Genomic DNA, 17,418 nt, shown 5'->3' with positions numbered 1-17,418 from the left:
AAGGCCAGCCTTGCTTTGTGCAAGGCCATTTATAGGCCTTGAGCTATTGTAAGTCCTTCATTCATTCATATAAGTTCATCTTTAATATATTCATTTATGTAAACTTATGTAAATTTATTCAAATTTTAAATGTAAATTAATTCTTTTTTTCCCCAGCCCCTGACACAGTGTCAGACAGATGATGTGGCCCTCCTGCCAAAAACTTTGGACACACTTGGTCTAGGACAAGGGTGTCAAACTCATTTCATGCAGTAGGCTGAATAGCATTCATGATGCCTGCTGAGGGCAGGAAATGATGTCATTAACCAGGAAGTGATGTCATTAAGCAGGTCATGATCAAAAATAAGTACTTTTTTCTCACTTAGGAACTGATTGGCTGCAAATGACAGAAAATATTTTCAAGATATGAGAGAGCCCAATTATCATTGGAAATGGGCCACTCTTTCAGCAGTGACAGCACAGCTTAGCAGCTGAGAGGAACTGATGGTGGTACTGAGAAAGCCCTAGGGCCAGATAAAGAGCTTCTGCAGGCTGCATCCAGCTCACAGGCCTTATGTTTGAGACCGCTGGTCTAGGATCACTGCTGTGGGGAGGAAGGAATAAGGAAGTTTCCTAATGTGAGCTTTGCACAATGCGGGTAGAACTCCACTCTTCTCTCATGAAGAGTAAACTTTTTTTATCCTTTGGATTTTTAAAAATAGAATACTTATATTCTTCATCTATTTACTTCATCTAACTCAATGAAATGATATTCAGTTGGGATAGATGGTTATATGTAATGAACTGTTTAAGGAGTTTTTATGAGATACAGTGACCTTATTCTAAAAACTATTATTGATACATGTCTAGAAAAAATATCATTTAGTCCAAGTAGCACTATAACCTTTTAATGTAGGCAAGTATGCACAGCTTAAATGTTTTTGGATACTCAACTCTAATAAAAAGCTTTTAATATACTGTAGATCTGACAGAAATTAGTCTAAAACCATTCATGTACAATAGCTTGCCATTCTTTGGAAATCAGATCACATCGAATAAATAAACCTTTCTGCATAAATTACCCTCATTTGTACAGTTATTTTTAATTGCACTCAGTGTACTGCTATCTTCACATATAATTGAAAAAAAATCAATTATTAAACAGATCTTTGCAATCTGAACAAAGCCAGTTGAAAATGACTCTTATAATTATTTGACAAGCACAGAAATGAACTGAAGACCAAAGTTTAATCCACAGTGTTCTCATTAAGATTGGAAAGCTAAATGAAATAATTTTCACAAACCAATCTGTTAGTCACTTATATGAACACAATGATAACTAATTAGAGCTGAGCTGAACTTTTGTGAATTTAAATTTTTGTGTCTAAATCTGCATATTCAATGAGGGAGATTTTTTCAAATAATGCCCAAATTAGAACTTTTTCCCCGCTTTTTTTGTCCAAGTCCTAGACACCGCTAAGAGTTGAGAAAAAGCAATGCATAATCTCTCAAAGTGTTTTTTTTAGGCCTTCATGAAAATTGTGCAGTTCCTGAGTTCGCCTTAAACAGGAGTGTCCAAACTTTTTGGCACAAGGGCAACATCATATTTCTGGCATGGAGTCAAGTGCCAGAAAAATAAATTAATGAATTTAAATTTATTTAAATTCTAAATTTAAATAAACTTAAATAAATACACCAAGGACTTCTAATATTTTTGTAGATAGAAAAGGGAGACCCAGAATGAAGCCATGCTGCCCACCCCACCAGAGACAGCAGAATAAAAATAAATAAATAAAAGCTGATATATCTGAGAGGTGAAATGGGGAAACACTAGGGATTTCTAATATTTTTCAAACAGAAAAGGGAGACTTCCCCATGCTGCCCAAACCCTCACCCCACCAGTTGCTAGTGGGAAAGGTTGCAGCAGCGAAGGAAAGGTCAGCCTTGCTTTGCGCAAGGCTTTTTACAGGTCTTGAGCTATCATGAGGCCTTGGGTCTCGTGGTAGCTCAAGGTCTATAAAAGTCCTTGCGCAAACTCATTGGGTAGTCATGGGCCAGCGCAGTCTCCAGAAAGTCTCCAGTGGGCCAGAGGCTTGTTAGAGACTAGGGGCTCTCTGCGGGCTGGATTGGTGGTCCCCAAAGGCTGCAAATGGCCCGCAGGCTGGGGTTTGGAAACCCTGAACTACAACAATAAGTTCAGGGAAGTATTCAAGCCTTAGGATTTGGCATCCCTTGCCTGACCAAACTGTACCAGTCTCTGATAAAACTTACACAGTTCACTTCCTTCTAGATTTGAGACATGCTGGGGACAACACTGACACTGAAAACTTAGGAAATCTACCTAAATTTCAACTCATGGCCCAGTTCTGTCTGAGAAAGAACACAGTGAAACACGTGTTCTGTAAAAGGCACTCTGGCAGTGCATATAGTGTGCTGCAAGAGCACCATTGGGAAGGCTGGAGCCTTCCTGTCCTGCTGGAGGAGCACTCCAGACCTATCAAGGGAGGTTGGACATTGAGGGAGGTGGGATGGGATTGGGGAGGGTGAAACACAGAGTGGGAGGGTGGAAGGAGGCAGTGATGGGGTAGGGGAGGGAGGAATGGGGCAGCAACAGGTTTGGGTGGATTGGGTCTAGGAAGGAGGCAGGTTCAATGGTGAGTTTGGTGGCAGCAATGGCCACTGAATCCTAGCACCCTTCCCAAACCTGATCCTGCAGCATGAGTTGGACCTGTGCCAGCAAAACTCCCCTCCCTGCAGGATGCAGCAGTAACCATTTTGATGTCATAGCATTGGCAGGGGGTGGGGAATAAGATTGGGCTATCAATCAGGTAGGAAGCTTTTGCCAACTTTTGCCAGACAAAGATTGTACCATCTCCCTTGTTCCCAATATCTGGGAGCTTTTTTGAACTGTGTTCTGGGAAGCACTTGTGGGATTGCACAGTTGTGGAAACCCAGCAAATACTGGCCTTTGAGACTTTTACATAAGTATCTTTTGTGTCCAGGATCTGGATGAGAAATACAAAAAATTATGAGGAACCTCTCAAAAGTATATGGAGAAATAGAGGTGGTGTTTGTTAATAGTATAATGATATAGAGTTTTTTTCCCCTTTTGCAAATTAGTCACTATTTGCAACAGCCATCAGCCGTAGCAAGCATAAAGTGTATTATGTATAATTCAATTTTATAACACATCATCATACAATTTAACTGCTTTTTTTTTACAACACTTAGAAGTGATTGAATAAGTTCAAATGACTCTGATAAACTCATAATCTTACAGGAGTTACTGTATAAACCTGAGAATTCCTCCTGCTTATCTATGAGTTGGTTTTCCTCTGGATTGGATTGCATATGTACATAACATACAGTGGGGGAGGCAGATGAGGAAAATGCCCAGAGTTCAGTGGTGGAGCACCTGCTTTGCATCAAAGGCCCTGTACCTGGCATCTCCAGGTACAAGAGGGAGAGACTTCTATCCAAGCCCCTAGAAAGCCACTGCACTGCAATTTTGCCAGGTGGAAAATACCCAGTAAAATGAACAAGTGGCCTGACTCAATACAAGGTCATACATGTGCTTTCCTGGCTAAAGACCATACATACACTGGTGACACCTGATTGAGATAACCACTCTGATTATCTCTTTGAGGATGAAGCTTTTATTCTACTCACCCTCTTTTCCACTTACTAGTAATCAGTAGAGTTCAGACATCACTCACTAGCTAATAGGCAGGGAGATTCTCATGTGCCATTAGCTATTTGATTTTCTCTGTAAACTGCTTTGTGAACTTTTTGTTGAAAAGCAGTATATAAATACTGTTGTTGTTGTTGTTGTTGTTGTGCACACTAATGTGCATGGAGATGCAGTTGTGGCCTTCTGTATACGGGCAGTCTAGATTGCAAATGGGGCATCTGAGTAATTGATGACGACACAGGACAACTGGCCTTTGTTTAGCCATTCTAATGCGAACAGTACACAAAACAGTGGTTTGGTTCAAACTGGATAAGCTAGAAAACTTGTTTGTCATGTATGGGTTGCATTCTTGACTGAAAGAACACTGTTCAAACATATACTGACTGGTCATATGGTTGAAGCTGGAGAAAAAGTCATTACAAAACACACAAAAAAATAAATGAGCCCCTGCTCAGAACTGATGGACTTCTCATAGTTGCACATGAATTTCTGCTCATGATTCTCGTTAATATGTGTGCATGTGCACGCTTTGGTGTGTGTGTGTGTGTGTGTGTGTGTGTGTGTGTGTGTGTAATTGCTAACATTGAAGTCCTACTCTTGGTTCTTAATCAATACATCAAGTAAAAAAGAGTCAGTTTTAGAATCAATTTGAAATGAAATTGTGAGCCAAAGAGAATTCTGAATGGGAGAAAAGTTCTAAAAGTGTGACTGGTTCCTTTGGATAGAAACAGTAATTTTTGCCTTCACGGTTTGAACCAAATGGTGGTTTTTTGCAGCAGCAGCGCTTGAAAGCTGCAGATGCAGAATTAGATTAATCCAATTTGGATGTAATAAGCATGAGAACTAGTTTTCAAATCCATGTGGGGTTTCATGTCATGCAACCTACCTAATCCTCGAAGCAATTCTTAGAAGATAAAGAAAACTTTTTGCCAGACTGAATGTGCTTATCAAAGAAAATTCAAGTAAACTTCCAAATTTCTTGAAGCAAATGAGCATGACAAAATCTCTAGGGGAGTCATTCTGAATTTTTGTCAGGTATGGCCAAATGCTGAATTAAACTTTAATTTGACTTGAATTACCTGCAATTGACTGGATATGTTCTAGTATTGAATGTTTTCAAAAGTATATTCTAAAAAAAATCCCCTGGGGGCTGGGGATAAGAATAGGCCCTCAGTTTGGCTGTACTTGTCGTAAGAGGCGACTGAACAGCCACCGGGTAGATGGGACTCGTCAGCCTGGGAAGGCAGCTCATCTGAGAGAAGGAAAACTCTGATTCCAAACCTCCACTGCATTGTGGCTCCATCCAGTTATGGAAAAGGCTTCAGGAGTCAACCTCGAGGCAAAATCCGGAGCCGGAGTCCCTGAGGCAGTTCATGGCTGAACACAGTCACGTTCTGGCAACTCCTGCGACGCCGCTGGAACCAACCGTATTGGCCTCTGCCTTTCCATTGGACCATTTCAGCGACGTGGAGAGGGGGGATTTGCTGCATGGGAAACAGTCTATCCTCCATACCTACTTTACCCAGGCTTCGCGCACTGGAGAGGACACTCTGCTCCAGAACCACCATTCAGAGCGTGACACCACAGTCTTCTGAGACTGAAGGATGCCAACTCTATTCTAAAAAAAAATGGGTAGCCAACGTTTTCACTTTAGGGCACCTTGGTTGGCAACCTTCAGTCTCGAAAGACTATGGTATAAGCCTACAGCACCCGATATTTTCAAGCGGTCTCCCATCCAAGTACTAACCAGGCCTGACCCTGCTTAGCTTCTGAGATCAGACGAGATCAGGCATGTGCAGGGTAACAGATGAACCTTTAACAATCATGTAGAGGGGGGAATTTCAACAGATGCAGTTTGTCATCTGTGAATGAAAAGCTGCACCTACTGAAATTCCCTCTTCTACACAATTGCTAAAGGTCCAGGAGCCCTAACGTTGAAAAGTTGGTCACTCCCGTTCTAAATTAAAGCTAACCAGATTAGAATCAACTTCGGCTGCAATCCTAAACACACTTACCTGGGAATAAGCCCTACTGAACTCAGTGGGGCTTACTTCTGAACTGCTCAGGAATACAGCAATAACAACAATGATAGGATTAATAAAAGTGATGTTTTTGCACATACAGAAATGACTGAACAATAGTTTCAATTTCTGATTCAAAATTCTGTGCAATTGAAGTACAAAATGACCCAAACACTGTCAAAGCATAGAAAGTAATTTAGACAAAAATTACTGTGGGAGGTGTGAAACACCTCAAGGCGATTGACCTCAGTATAGTTGAGGTCAAATGAGACATATGGGGTTGTACCAGAATGAATTCAAAGTTTTATCCATTTCCCCCATTTTTCTGGTCCACAATCTGGGAGAGGTCAGTGGTGGACCTGCCATTAAATCAAAGGGGCAAATGCCCCAGGCGGGAAGCTTGCGCGTCTCTAGGACCCTGTAGAAGCTTAATGTGTCGGGTAAGCTCCAGGAGACTTCCCTGACACATTCTGGAGTTGTGTGAGGCTCCGTGCGCTCTTGGTAAGTGGGGGGGGGCACAATCGTGGACCTTTGGCCCAAGGCATGGGGCAGGGGAGGTCTGCCACTGGGAGAGTTTCAATCCTTCTCATTAAAACCAATGCAACTTTAACATAATTAAATTTGTCTGGAATGTGTTCGTGTTTCCCTATGAAAGACACATTACATCATACTAATTTTGAGATTAGAAAGTGATCTGACATGTATCTGAAATGTGAGCGCTTAAATCAATGCTAATGAAAGTAGGGACACTGACCTACTTGGTGTTCAGTCTAAATCAAGTTGAACTCTGCCCACTCCAAGCAAATGTCTGCAGGAGCCTGAGTGTCTGAAGAGCATCAGTTTGCTTACTCACAAATGTTCAAATGATGCTCACAACAGATCAAGCCTTTGGGAACATCAACCATTTACAGAGGTTTGAATGAAAATGAGCTTTGTGAATGGTTGATCTGCTTGCAAAGGATCAAACTTTTGTGATCACATTTGAGCTTATCCTGATTCTGTTCATAAACATTCAAGCAGGGGAGCTCAATAGTTTGAGAATCCCTGGTAATTTGCTTGCTATATCTCTAAATGTCAGTTCGGGTAAATGTTGACAAAGGAATAAATTTGATGCCATTAACTATGGGTCTCTTCACATGTTAGAACTGAGCACATTTTATAAGAAATTTTGTAAATTTTCTGTAAAGTGGCCCTTAATTTTGGTGCTCGAGGTCTTAGGTAAACTTGTAAAAAAAGTTATCAGTACAATGAAATAAATTTGGTAAGATACCTTGCCTTAGATGCAGAAACTCCATAAATGACAAAAATAGTACTGTATTCACTGGGAAATGCCAACACCTGTTAGGATTTAGGAAACAGGTCAAAAGAGTGGCAGGAATAAAATGTGTGTAGCTTAATCTTTCATCTTCCAACTCTTACTTCATGTATATTTTGTTCTCTTAGGAATACATCAACTTGATATTGACAAAGATGTGGGGAAAGCTGAGATCCCTAGAGGCAAGGAACCTGTTTTATTTTTTATTTTTTACACTTCAAACATATCTGGCATGCTTTTTTATTGTGTTAAGTTGCACAGCTGCTGCAAAGACTACTTTTCTTAACTTACAGGAAATAAAAGAAACACCACAGTAATTTTTAGGAACTTCACAGAGGTAAATGAACAAAACTGACACAAGTGATGATTCACAAATGAATTATGCAAATAATAATAAAATAATAGCTCCTTGGAGGAAGGACGGTATAAAAATGTGACAGATAGAAGTAAACCCATTTAGGCTTATGGCTCAATTCTATCCCCTACTATTGTACATAATGCAACAGAGCCAATGGAGTATACATTGCATCCAGTTGGGGAGGGGCTGCAATCAGATAGCCTGAGAGACATAAATAAAACATCTTGTTATTTACCTCTCCATAGGCAACCTGACTGTCAATGAGTTTCCTTGGACTACACCAGCTCTTTTGTGGTGTAAGTCCGAACACAGACAGGGATGGGTCTGGTTGAGGAAGGGGGCTAAGAATCCTAGTGTGTGTTGCTGCCCCCCTCCCACCTTTGAATTGCTCCTGGTTCAGTTCACATCCCGCTCCAGTCCTCCTCCAAACTGCCCGTGACCTGCCCCCTCTGCCACCTTACTTGCACTGCACGACCTGGGTGGGCCATTGGTGGATGTACAGACAACCTCTGGTTGTTTCTGCCAGCAGCTCCGTTAGCACATGTCAGTGCTGCAAAATGTTTGCACTGTTGCAAGAGGGACATATGTAAGTGGATTAATAGATCTGCTGCCTTAAGTCCCCAGTAGAACTGGAAAATGGCTGGAATTAATAAAGCAAGTTCACAAGTGCATGCCTTTAATATTTGAAAATTGTAAAATTAAGGAGTGACCTGTATGTGTGAATGAGCCATAATAGTAAATCAAATGCTACAGACCATATTTTCCTATTACTTCAAACAGAATTTTGATTAATGTTGTTCACTCACACACTTAACTCTAAGTCTTTGTGAAAAAGAATAAAATGTTATGTGTACATGAATGAACTGGTTTTAAGGAAGATTTTATCAATGCACTTTAGTTTAACAAGATTAGAATCTGGCTTAGGCTGCAATCCTATACACACTTTCTAGGGCATAAGTCCCACTGAGCACAATAGGATTGGCTTGTAAGTAGCCATGCATTGGATTACACTGTTAGAGAATCACATGGATGATACAGTTGAAATGGTGAAGTCAATGAGAATCATATGCAAGCAGGCCTGAACTCTTTACGGAAAGTAATATATACATGCAATTTTTTTTCTTTTTTAGAGAATAGATTTTTACATCCTTTGCCTCATATAATAGAAGAGATTATTGCCCCAACTCAACAATGGCAACATACACGGGGAACTAGATAGAGCTGTTTGTGTGTGTTGCCTTGCTGAATCAGAAAATATGCACATGCAAGGGTATTATGCACTTGGTTTTCAGCACTGAATATCTTCATTTAGTGTGCCTGACTATGTGCAGTTCCTGAAACTAGATCAGAAATGGTGTATAGAAATTAACATTGGTGCTGACGGATCTGATCTAGTTCTGATCAGATCTGACAGCACCAAAACCTGGTTAGAAAGGATTGAGGACTAGCCTTTATACTTTTCTAAACAGGTTATCATTGCTGTGACAGCATTTGCCAGGCAGCAAGTTCATAGTTGCACAAGTGTACTACTGAGTATTTTTTTTTTTTTTTGGGGGGGGGGGGAGCTAATATGGGTACAATTTACCACTCTGTTCTCATGCAAAGTTCATTCAATTCATTGCATCATATTTAACTAAGGAAGTGCATGCATAAATACACCATTCTTATCTAGCAAATAAAAGTATATCCTCGCAACTTTTTCCTTGCAGTATTTTAACTTTCATAGAATCATAGAGTTGGAAACGACTATACAAGGTCATCTAGTCCAACCCACTGCCTGTAGCAGGAAATCCTCCTAGAGCATCTCCAGCAGGTGCATGTCAAACCTCTGCTTGAAGATCTCCACTGAGCGAGAATCCACCACCTCATAACATAAGAAGAGCCCCACTGGATCAGGCCAAAGGTCCATCTAGTCCAGCTTCCTGTATCTCATAGTGGCCCACCAAATGCTTCAGGAAGTACATAAGACAGCAGGACACAACCTGCGTCCTGGTGCCCTCCCGTGCATCTGGCATTCTGAGGTGACCTATTTCTAAAATCAGGAGCTTGCAGATACCTATCATGACTGGTATCCCGTGATGGACTTTTCCTCCAGAAATTTGCCCAATTCCCTTTTAAAGGCATCTAGGCAGGATGCCATCACCACTTCCTGTGGCAAGGAGTTCCACAGACTAATTACATGTTGGGTAAAGAAATATTTTCTTTTGTCTGTCCTAATTCTTCCAACACTCAATTTTAGTGGGTGTCCCCTGGTTCTGGTGTTGTGTGAGAAGGAAAAGAACATCTCTCTATCCCCTGCATAATTTTGTATGTCTCAATCATGTCCCCCCTCAGGTGCCTCTTATATAGACTGAAGAGTCCCAAATGCTGTAGCCTTTCCTCATAAGGGAGGTGCCCCAGGCCAGTAAACATTTTGGTAGTAAACATCTTCTGCACTTTTTCCATTTCCACAATATCCTTTTTGAGATATGCTGACCAGAACTGGATGCAATATTCCAGGTGTGGCCAACCATTGATTTCTACTGACCATCTTATTCTCAATACCTTTTCTTAATAATCCCAAGCATGGATTTAGCCTTCTTCACTGCAGCTGCCCATTAGGTCGACACTTTCATCGACCTGTCCACCACCACCCCAAGATCTCTCTCCTGATCTGTCACAGACAGCTCAGAACCCATTAGCCTATTTGTAAAGTTTTGATTCTTTGCCCCAAAGTGCATAACTTTACATTTACTTACATTGAAGCGCATCTGCCATTTTGCTGCCCAGTTTGGAGAAATCCTTCTGGAGCTCTTCGCAATCTCTTCTGGTCTTCACCACTCAGAAAAGTTTGGTGTCATTTTCAAACTTGGCCACCTCATGGTCACTTCCCTCTGCAAGTTGTTCCACTGCCGAACCGCACTGAGCAGCAAGAATTTTTTCCTGAAGTCCAGCTGTTCTATTGCAGTTTGTACCCAGTTTCCTTCCTGTGTCTCTTTGTAAAACATGTGTGACCCTGTGTTTTTAAAGTTGTAATTTTTTAAAGATGGTATTATATATTTTAAATGTTATTTTATATTATGTGAGCTGTCCAGGCAGCCTGAATGAGCCAAGGGCAGTAGAGACAACAACAACAATACCCTTGACTGTACCTCCACCAGCAAGGTGAGGGGTTGGCAGCTAGAAATAGGGCTTTCTTGGTGGCGGCTTCTCATTTGTGGAATTCCCTCCCTCTGGATTTAAGAATGGTTCCCACTTTTGAAACCTTTTGGTGGGGTCTCAAGACCTTTCTACTCAGGAAGACCTTTGACTGACATTGTAGACTAGTACTTTAAAATGAGATGTAATTTTAATAGGTTTGTATCATCCTGGGGTTTGTTCTGTTTTAATGCTTTAACCGTTTTTATGCTTAACATTTTTAGTATTGTTTTAGTTAGTATTGGTTTTATCTACAAGCCTCCCTGAGTGCCCTTTAGTATGGGAGAAAGGCGGGATATAAATTCTCCAGATAAACAAATAATTAATAATGCCATAACATGAGCAATAAATAAGGACTGTGCTTGTCAGCTATGAACATTAAATTTAGAAACAGCATTGAAAGACATTTGTATTGACATTTGATAGGTGATAGTGCAGAATTACTGTGTTTATTATAACAGATGCTTTAATAATAAAATAAGAGAAAATGCTCTTGTACTCATTATGCTCATTAATAGCTATGCAGATGAGGGAATATTGAAGGTAAACTGTTGTATGAGAATACTTGCCCTTGCCCCTCTTTTGCACAATTATTAAAGTTACAGAAGCCTTGTTTTCAATTTCATTTAGGTTCAAGTGCACATTATGATAAATGCTTTTGCTTCAAAAAAATGTTTTTTTGGTACGTATCTCGAAAGGAGATATAATGGGGGAGGGAACTATGGCAGGGGCATGAAGGGAGTGTTACAACTTTGTCTTCATCAGTATTGAAAGCAAATAGAAGATTTAAAAATATTAGCATGTGGGGAAGATACAACCAATATCAAAACCAAGGTGGGAGCAAAGTCCTCAGTGTCCCCTCTGGTGTTTCTCTGCGCCATTAGTGACCCCCACAAATGCAAAAAATAGACATTCACATTCATTGTAATGTGCAGTTCAGCCCTTGTCTGAGCAGCAGCAGTATAGGTTACTAAGGTTACAAACACATTACTGAGAAGTGTAAGGTTGTGTCTGCATGCAGATGTTGCTGATAATACTATCAATGAGGGCTGGAGAGAGTGTCCCAGTAAGTTCTCATCTCAGTGTTCCTTTTTGATTCTGACATGTCTGCAGACTCCCATTTTAGAAGGTTCTGTCATCTCTGTTAATACAAGCTTTTATTTCTTTATATATGATAAGTTTTCATACAGTATTGTGCAAGCATTTACAATGTAAAAATAATAAATCCATCTACCGTAGGCTCTGCTATAAGTGTATGCAGTCTGTGTCACCAAGATTTTGGTTTATGGAATAAGAACAAGAAAATTTGCAGAGTCAATGTACTAATGACAGTCCACGTTTTAAGCAGCCGCAGTCTGGTTTGTTAAAAAAAAAAAAAAGTCTGTGAACTGGGCAACAGAAGAATTTCTTCCCTGGAGAACTGAGGGATGTTGAGATATGTAGCAAAAGTACTAAACTACTATCAGACAATGGGCGCATTCCTAACCCCTTATGTCAGTGCTTTCCAGCACTGACATAAGGGCAATGCAGCTCCAAGTAAGGGAACAAACATTCCCTTACTTTGAGGAGGCCTCTGTGAGTGACACCCAACTGCAATATGCAGCACATGTCCCATTGGCACCGCTATGCCAGTGCTGGAAAGCACTGACATAAGGAGTTAGGATTGCACCCAATGGCTTTCAAATAATTGACTTGCAAAGCTGATGGAGTCCCACACTGAGCAAAACTGAGTTTTTTTAGGAACTTTGCTGCAACCGTGAAAGCACTGCAGTCGTTATACGGGTAGAATAATAAGACAGAAAAAGAAACTAATGGGATGTCTAGTAAAAGCAAGAGAGTGACCCACAAATCTTTAACCAAGTAACAAGATAAGTTATAGCGGTCCCTACTAGGGACCAACTAGGGAACCTACTAGGGAAGCCAACATTGACATTCTTTATAACTACAATTGCTGTATACTGGTTGGCTTTGCTCTTCTGCTGACACTCTCCTAAGAATAACTACCCTGGGGTTAGGGTTGAAGTGTTTACAGCTTTGATAAGTTTGGTAGCAATAGGTAGGAACAGTAACAATCACTTGTTCGGGCACTCCAGTTTTGAAAGATGCCCTTCCTGATGAAAAGCGTTAATGATGAAAAAGTTTTAATGTATTTTATGACTTTTAAATGTTGTTAGCCGCCTTGGGTGCCCTCTGGGGAGAAAGGTGGATTACAAATCAAATAAATAAATAAATAAATAAAATAAAAGCCAAGATTCTTGTTGTGGATCTTATGCGGCAGATACACAAAAACCTGCTTAGGTGCTCAGCACAGCTCTCTAGGGACAAAGTCTTTGTGCCTATGAGTGCACTCACATTTTTCTGGACAGGGTCCATTGCTGAAAAGCAACATAAGAATGGAGAAAAAAAACCTGCAGGCCATAACTTCAGCATCCCCACAGTGATCAAGCAGGGGTGTAGGTATTTCCTTCTCCCACCCTTGCTCCCTTGCAATTGGTATTCAGAGTCATACTGCTTATGAAACTGGAAATGCCATATAGCCACTATGACTAGTAGTCATAGGAAGATGTCCTCCATTAATTTGTCCAATCCTGTTTCAAAAACTTCCAAGCTAGTGACCACCACCGCATCTTGTGGTTGTGAATTATGAAGAGTAATTACAAATTACTGTGTGAAGAAGTTCTTCCTTTTTTGGTCCATCCCAGACATTTAGGATTCCTTAGTACAAAGCATTCTACCAGTGTTGTGCAAAGCAATCAACTGGGACTGGGAAGCAGTGCAGGTCTTCTCAGGGTAAGGGAGCTTATGCCGAGCTTATGCTCCCTTACCCTGTGTAATACCCAGGCAACCCCAAAGGGTCAGATCTGCACCTGCTATTGAACCTCCCCCCCCCACCCTGACTCACTGTTCTGCTGCCCGGTGCTCTCCCGGAGCTCCGAGTGTCGTTTGACCGGTCTCCACCTAACATTGGTTCAGTGCGTGGTCATGCTGAACTAGCGCCGGCCTGGCGGTAAGCGTCAGAGGCATGCTTTACAGCACATTTGGGACACTGAATGCCAGTGCTGGGCCGGCATGGGCCCAATAGGATTGGACCCTAAGGCCATTATATAATGGGAACAACCAGATCTGAGCCCCACCTCCTGCTCTCCGCCCCCCCGCCCCCCAGGATCAACTTCTGCCTGCCATCCCCCCGCCCTGGAATGCCTCCCTCCTGCCTCCTCCCCACCCACCCCAGAGCTTTGCTTTGGCCAAGCTCGGCTGATACAAGGCTCTCCAGCAGAGTTGGTGTGGAGGCTGGATTCAGCCTCCCCGGGCCAGTGCGCATCTGTGCGCTGGCCCAGCCAACTCATGAGGAGGTACAAAGGTGCTTTATGGCACATTTGCAACATTTCTGGGCGGGTCAAGGGACTTGTGCTGGCCCAAGGGCAAGCTAGGATTGTGCCCATTGTGCGCTAAAAAGGCCATCTGTCAGTCATCTAAAAACAAACATGCTTGATGTCCTAACCACTTTTGTCTTTGAATTCTGTGTTCAGGACAATCTGTGAACAAGCTTACCACCAGCCCGCTGAGAATCATACATGGTGCTGTGGAAGAGACCACCGATTGGGTTTATGGCTTTCTTTCGTTACTGTCTGATCTCATGTTTGAAGATGAAGAAGAGAGTGAAAAAGGTATTCTTAGACCGGAGACATGCTCTGCTGTTTTCAAGCAATTGTCTTTGCACTGCTGAGTTCTTGTCTTGGCATCCAATAACACTGGGCAAAATGGGGGAGAAATGCTACTCTTTAGTTTTCAGACACCAGCCTGTATCAAATGGTTGCTGCTGCTACTATTTGAAAGCAGTTCTTCTTGTTCAGTTGCTTTCATATAACATTTAATGTGCTATTATGGAAAGGAAGTCAGAGTTAAAATGTGACCATTATTTTCCCCGAAACTCTGCGTGCTAACATTTTTTTTAAAGACATAGTGCTACAATGCAAGAACAATGCAAAAGAATTAGCTTCAGGGAACAGCAGCAGCTGTTCATAAGTCTTTCTCCTTAACTTTGTCTAAGAATGAGAGTATTTGAGCCATGAATGTTTCTCTCTAAATGGACATGGCATCAAATACATTAGAGTTTGAAGACCCCCTGCTTCAGATGAAGTTTGATATTGACAGTAGGTGGCAGTGTTGCTGGAATTACAACAATAGCAGTTAAATCAAACAGAAAAGAAGTTTGAGAGCTAATGTGCTGCCTGATGTCTAGTTAAATAGCTTTTGGCTGCAATCCATGGAAATTGCACAGTGAACTCCATGAGCCTAAAGAGCTCTTGCTTATTCTATCTCAACAACAATCCATGCTACCCATATTGAGGGAGTTGGGGCTATTTTTTCCAAAGTCGAAATCTGGTTTTGTGCTTTTGCAGGAAACTCCCTTGTATTACCGCCACAGCCTCTGTTGTTTCAGAATTGCAATTAAAATCCACCACCCAATTGCAGTCAGCTGAGGCAGTCGGTTTTAATGAAGCATCAAAAGATAACCAGTTTTGCAATGGATAAGCTTGTATGCAACAATAGATCCAAAAGAATGTCTGCTCACTTTATACAATGCCTGCTCTTTTCTATGCTGCGTATCTGTTGTTTGGTATGATGTACACTCAACACGCCATAGTCTTCATTCCATATTCATTGTGCTTTGTAGCTTGAGAACGCACTTCTTAACAAATATAATTAAAACCCAGCTGGAACCAAAATGTGGTTCCCTCCAAATACGTTTGTCAGTTTGAAGTATCACCTAATTTCTACCACTGTGGGGGCTCTTGGATTAGCAATGCCTGTGCATACTAACAAGCATTTCATTGTTAACTCTGGGTCTTGTTTTGTGGGATGGTTCACGGCAGAGCTAAATCATTTATTCTTGCTACCAAACTAGAAATGTTGTAAAATCCAGTTCCCATTCATAGGGCTTTACAGACTAAAAGTATCTTTTCAGATTATTTTTTTTACATTGTGGATGATAAACGTATACAAGAGGGAGGGCATAAATATCATAGAAAGGGACCTCTATGACATGATTTGCAACCTTTTTCATCTGACAAGGTGCGAAAATTGTCAAGGCACACCATCAGTTTTTTTTACCATTGACAAGGCACAACATATAAATGACCCTCCCCAAACTCCCACGGCACACCTGAGACACCATCCACAGCACACTAGTGTCCCACGGCACAGTGGTTGAAAATCGCTGCTCTATGACTTCTTGTAATTTCTAAAGGCTTCTAGCAAAGACTTCTTTGGGACCAAAAATAAGTAAGGCTGCAATCCTAATCACATTTTCCTGAGAGTAAACCTCATTGAACAAAATAGGACTTACTTCTGAGTAGACCTGGTTAGGATTGTGCCCTAAGTGAAATCTCAGGAACTCCTTCTCAGCAAAGGTATACAAATAAGCATTTAAATAGTTATTTAACATATCTAGCCATCATTATTCAGTATCATTATTCAGTATCATACATTATTCAATAAAGACAAGTATCAGCGTCATAGAAATATTGTCATACGTGCTGAGAATCAAGGCAGATAAGAATTTGAACTTGGAAAGCACTTCATGTTTTATGCTAAGGAAATTATTTAGGTTTCTGATAGATCTTTGTCAAAGCCCTATACTTGGATCCAGGTGGTAATTTGCCCTCCAATGTTGCATTGGCACTACCATAGCCTCATGAAGGCTTATAGTTTATGGTTGGTGTGGCTAGGCAGACCCTCTGATGAAAATGATCGATTGCCTAATAGCCAACTTGATAAACCCTGACATCACCCTTGATACCCAACTGGAAAACCCAGATTGTGAGACAAATATAGCATCACCAGGTCTAGACCTTGAAACAGCTCCTGTACCTACAAAACTTGCATAGAATAGTGTTTTTCAGTCCTAAAAGGTACAAGAGCTTTATGTCTCTGGATTAGAGCAACTCTATAATAGGAATATGTAAGGATTCATCACATGGTGGCCACTAATTGCAGTCATCTTCAAGTTATCAATTTCAGAATTTCAAGGAATGTGCTAGAGGCCGAGTATCCACCTGCATTCTCCTACACTATCTGTTCTTCCTGCAATTTAGGGAACATTTGGGACTGGTACCTGACACAGCTCGTGGAGGTGTGAATCAAAAAGCCCCAGTTGGAAGCCCCAGTTTATATACAGAAGAGTGAGTGGGGGGAGGGGGTAATGGTTCTTGACCTATGTGAACACATACCATGCTCCTCATTCTGTTTGGAACAGAACAGCTATAAGCAACCTGAACTGCACAAGAAAATAGGAGTATAAAAGTCTAAACATCTTGGAATTGAGCTTCTTTTTATTGTTGAACTCATAATTCTAGAGTGCATTTCAACATGAACATAACCTAGCATGGAAAAATATTGCTAATATATTATTATGCTGCTATTCATCTGGTTATTATTTTCTTTCTTGGTTTAGGTGAAGTGGAACCTTCCTTGAAAATAAAAGGTTGGTTTTGCTTGTCTTTATAAAAGGTTGCACGCTTTGTTTGATTAAGTGGGTATTAGGTGAGAACAATGCAGGTTTATTCTGCCAGTGCTATTGCTAATTATATATCTTTCTACTAATTGTGCATCCTTTTTTGTAGATAAAAATAATTAGAAAGCCATGTAGAATAGGTTGTTCCTATGCAGTATATTGAATGTCAAGTTGTAATTTTGACTGATTGTCAGAATGAAAGATGTTTCCTATTTAAAGGAACTTTCAAGTACACAAATCCACCAACCTTACAAGGAGTAGCGCTGTAATTCTTTCTAATAAATCCTATATGACTCAGTGCTTGGAGGGAGCATGGGAACATGTCCATTGGCTATGCTTATGGTACCAATGAGTGGATTC

General features: G+C 41.0%; 1 protein-coding gene across 12 annotated transcripts in view; it reads left to right on the top strand.

Moving 5' to 3' along the window:
- TRDN (triadin) overlaps positions 1-17,418 on the top strand; it is a 193,009-nt gene that overhangs the window by 20,787 nt on the left and 154,804 nt on the right. For 11 of the 12 annotated variants that reach the window (XM_066614016.1, XM_066614000.1, XM_066613964.1 and 8 more), the window contains exons 3-5: positions 7,135-7,188; positions 14,072-14,209; positions 16,999-17,028. In XM_066614016.1, the coding sequence (XP_066470113.1) occupies positions 7,135-7,188; positions 14,072-14,209; positions 16,999-17,028 (222 nt within the window). The remainder of the gene's footprint in view (positions 1-7,134; positions 7,189-14,071; positions 14,210-16,998; positions 17,029-17,418) is intronic. The other variant, XM_066613983.1, reaches the window with a different exon arrangement.

Source organism: Tiliqua scincoides, chromosome 1 (assembly GCF_035046505.1).
Source record: "Tiliqua scincoides isolate rTilSci1 chromosome 1, rTilSci1.hap2, whole genome shotgun sequence".
Classification (NCBI taxonomy): Eukaryota; Metazoa; Chordata; class Lepidosauria; order Squamata; family Scincidae; genus Tiliqua; species Tiliqua scincoides.
This window is presented reverse-complemented; position numbering and strand designations above follow the sequence as displayed.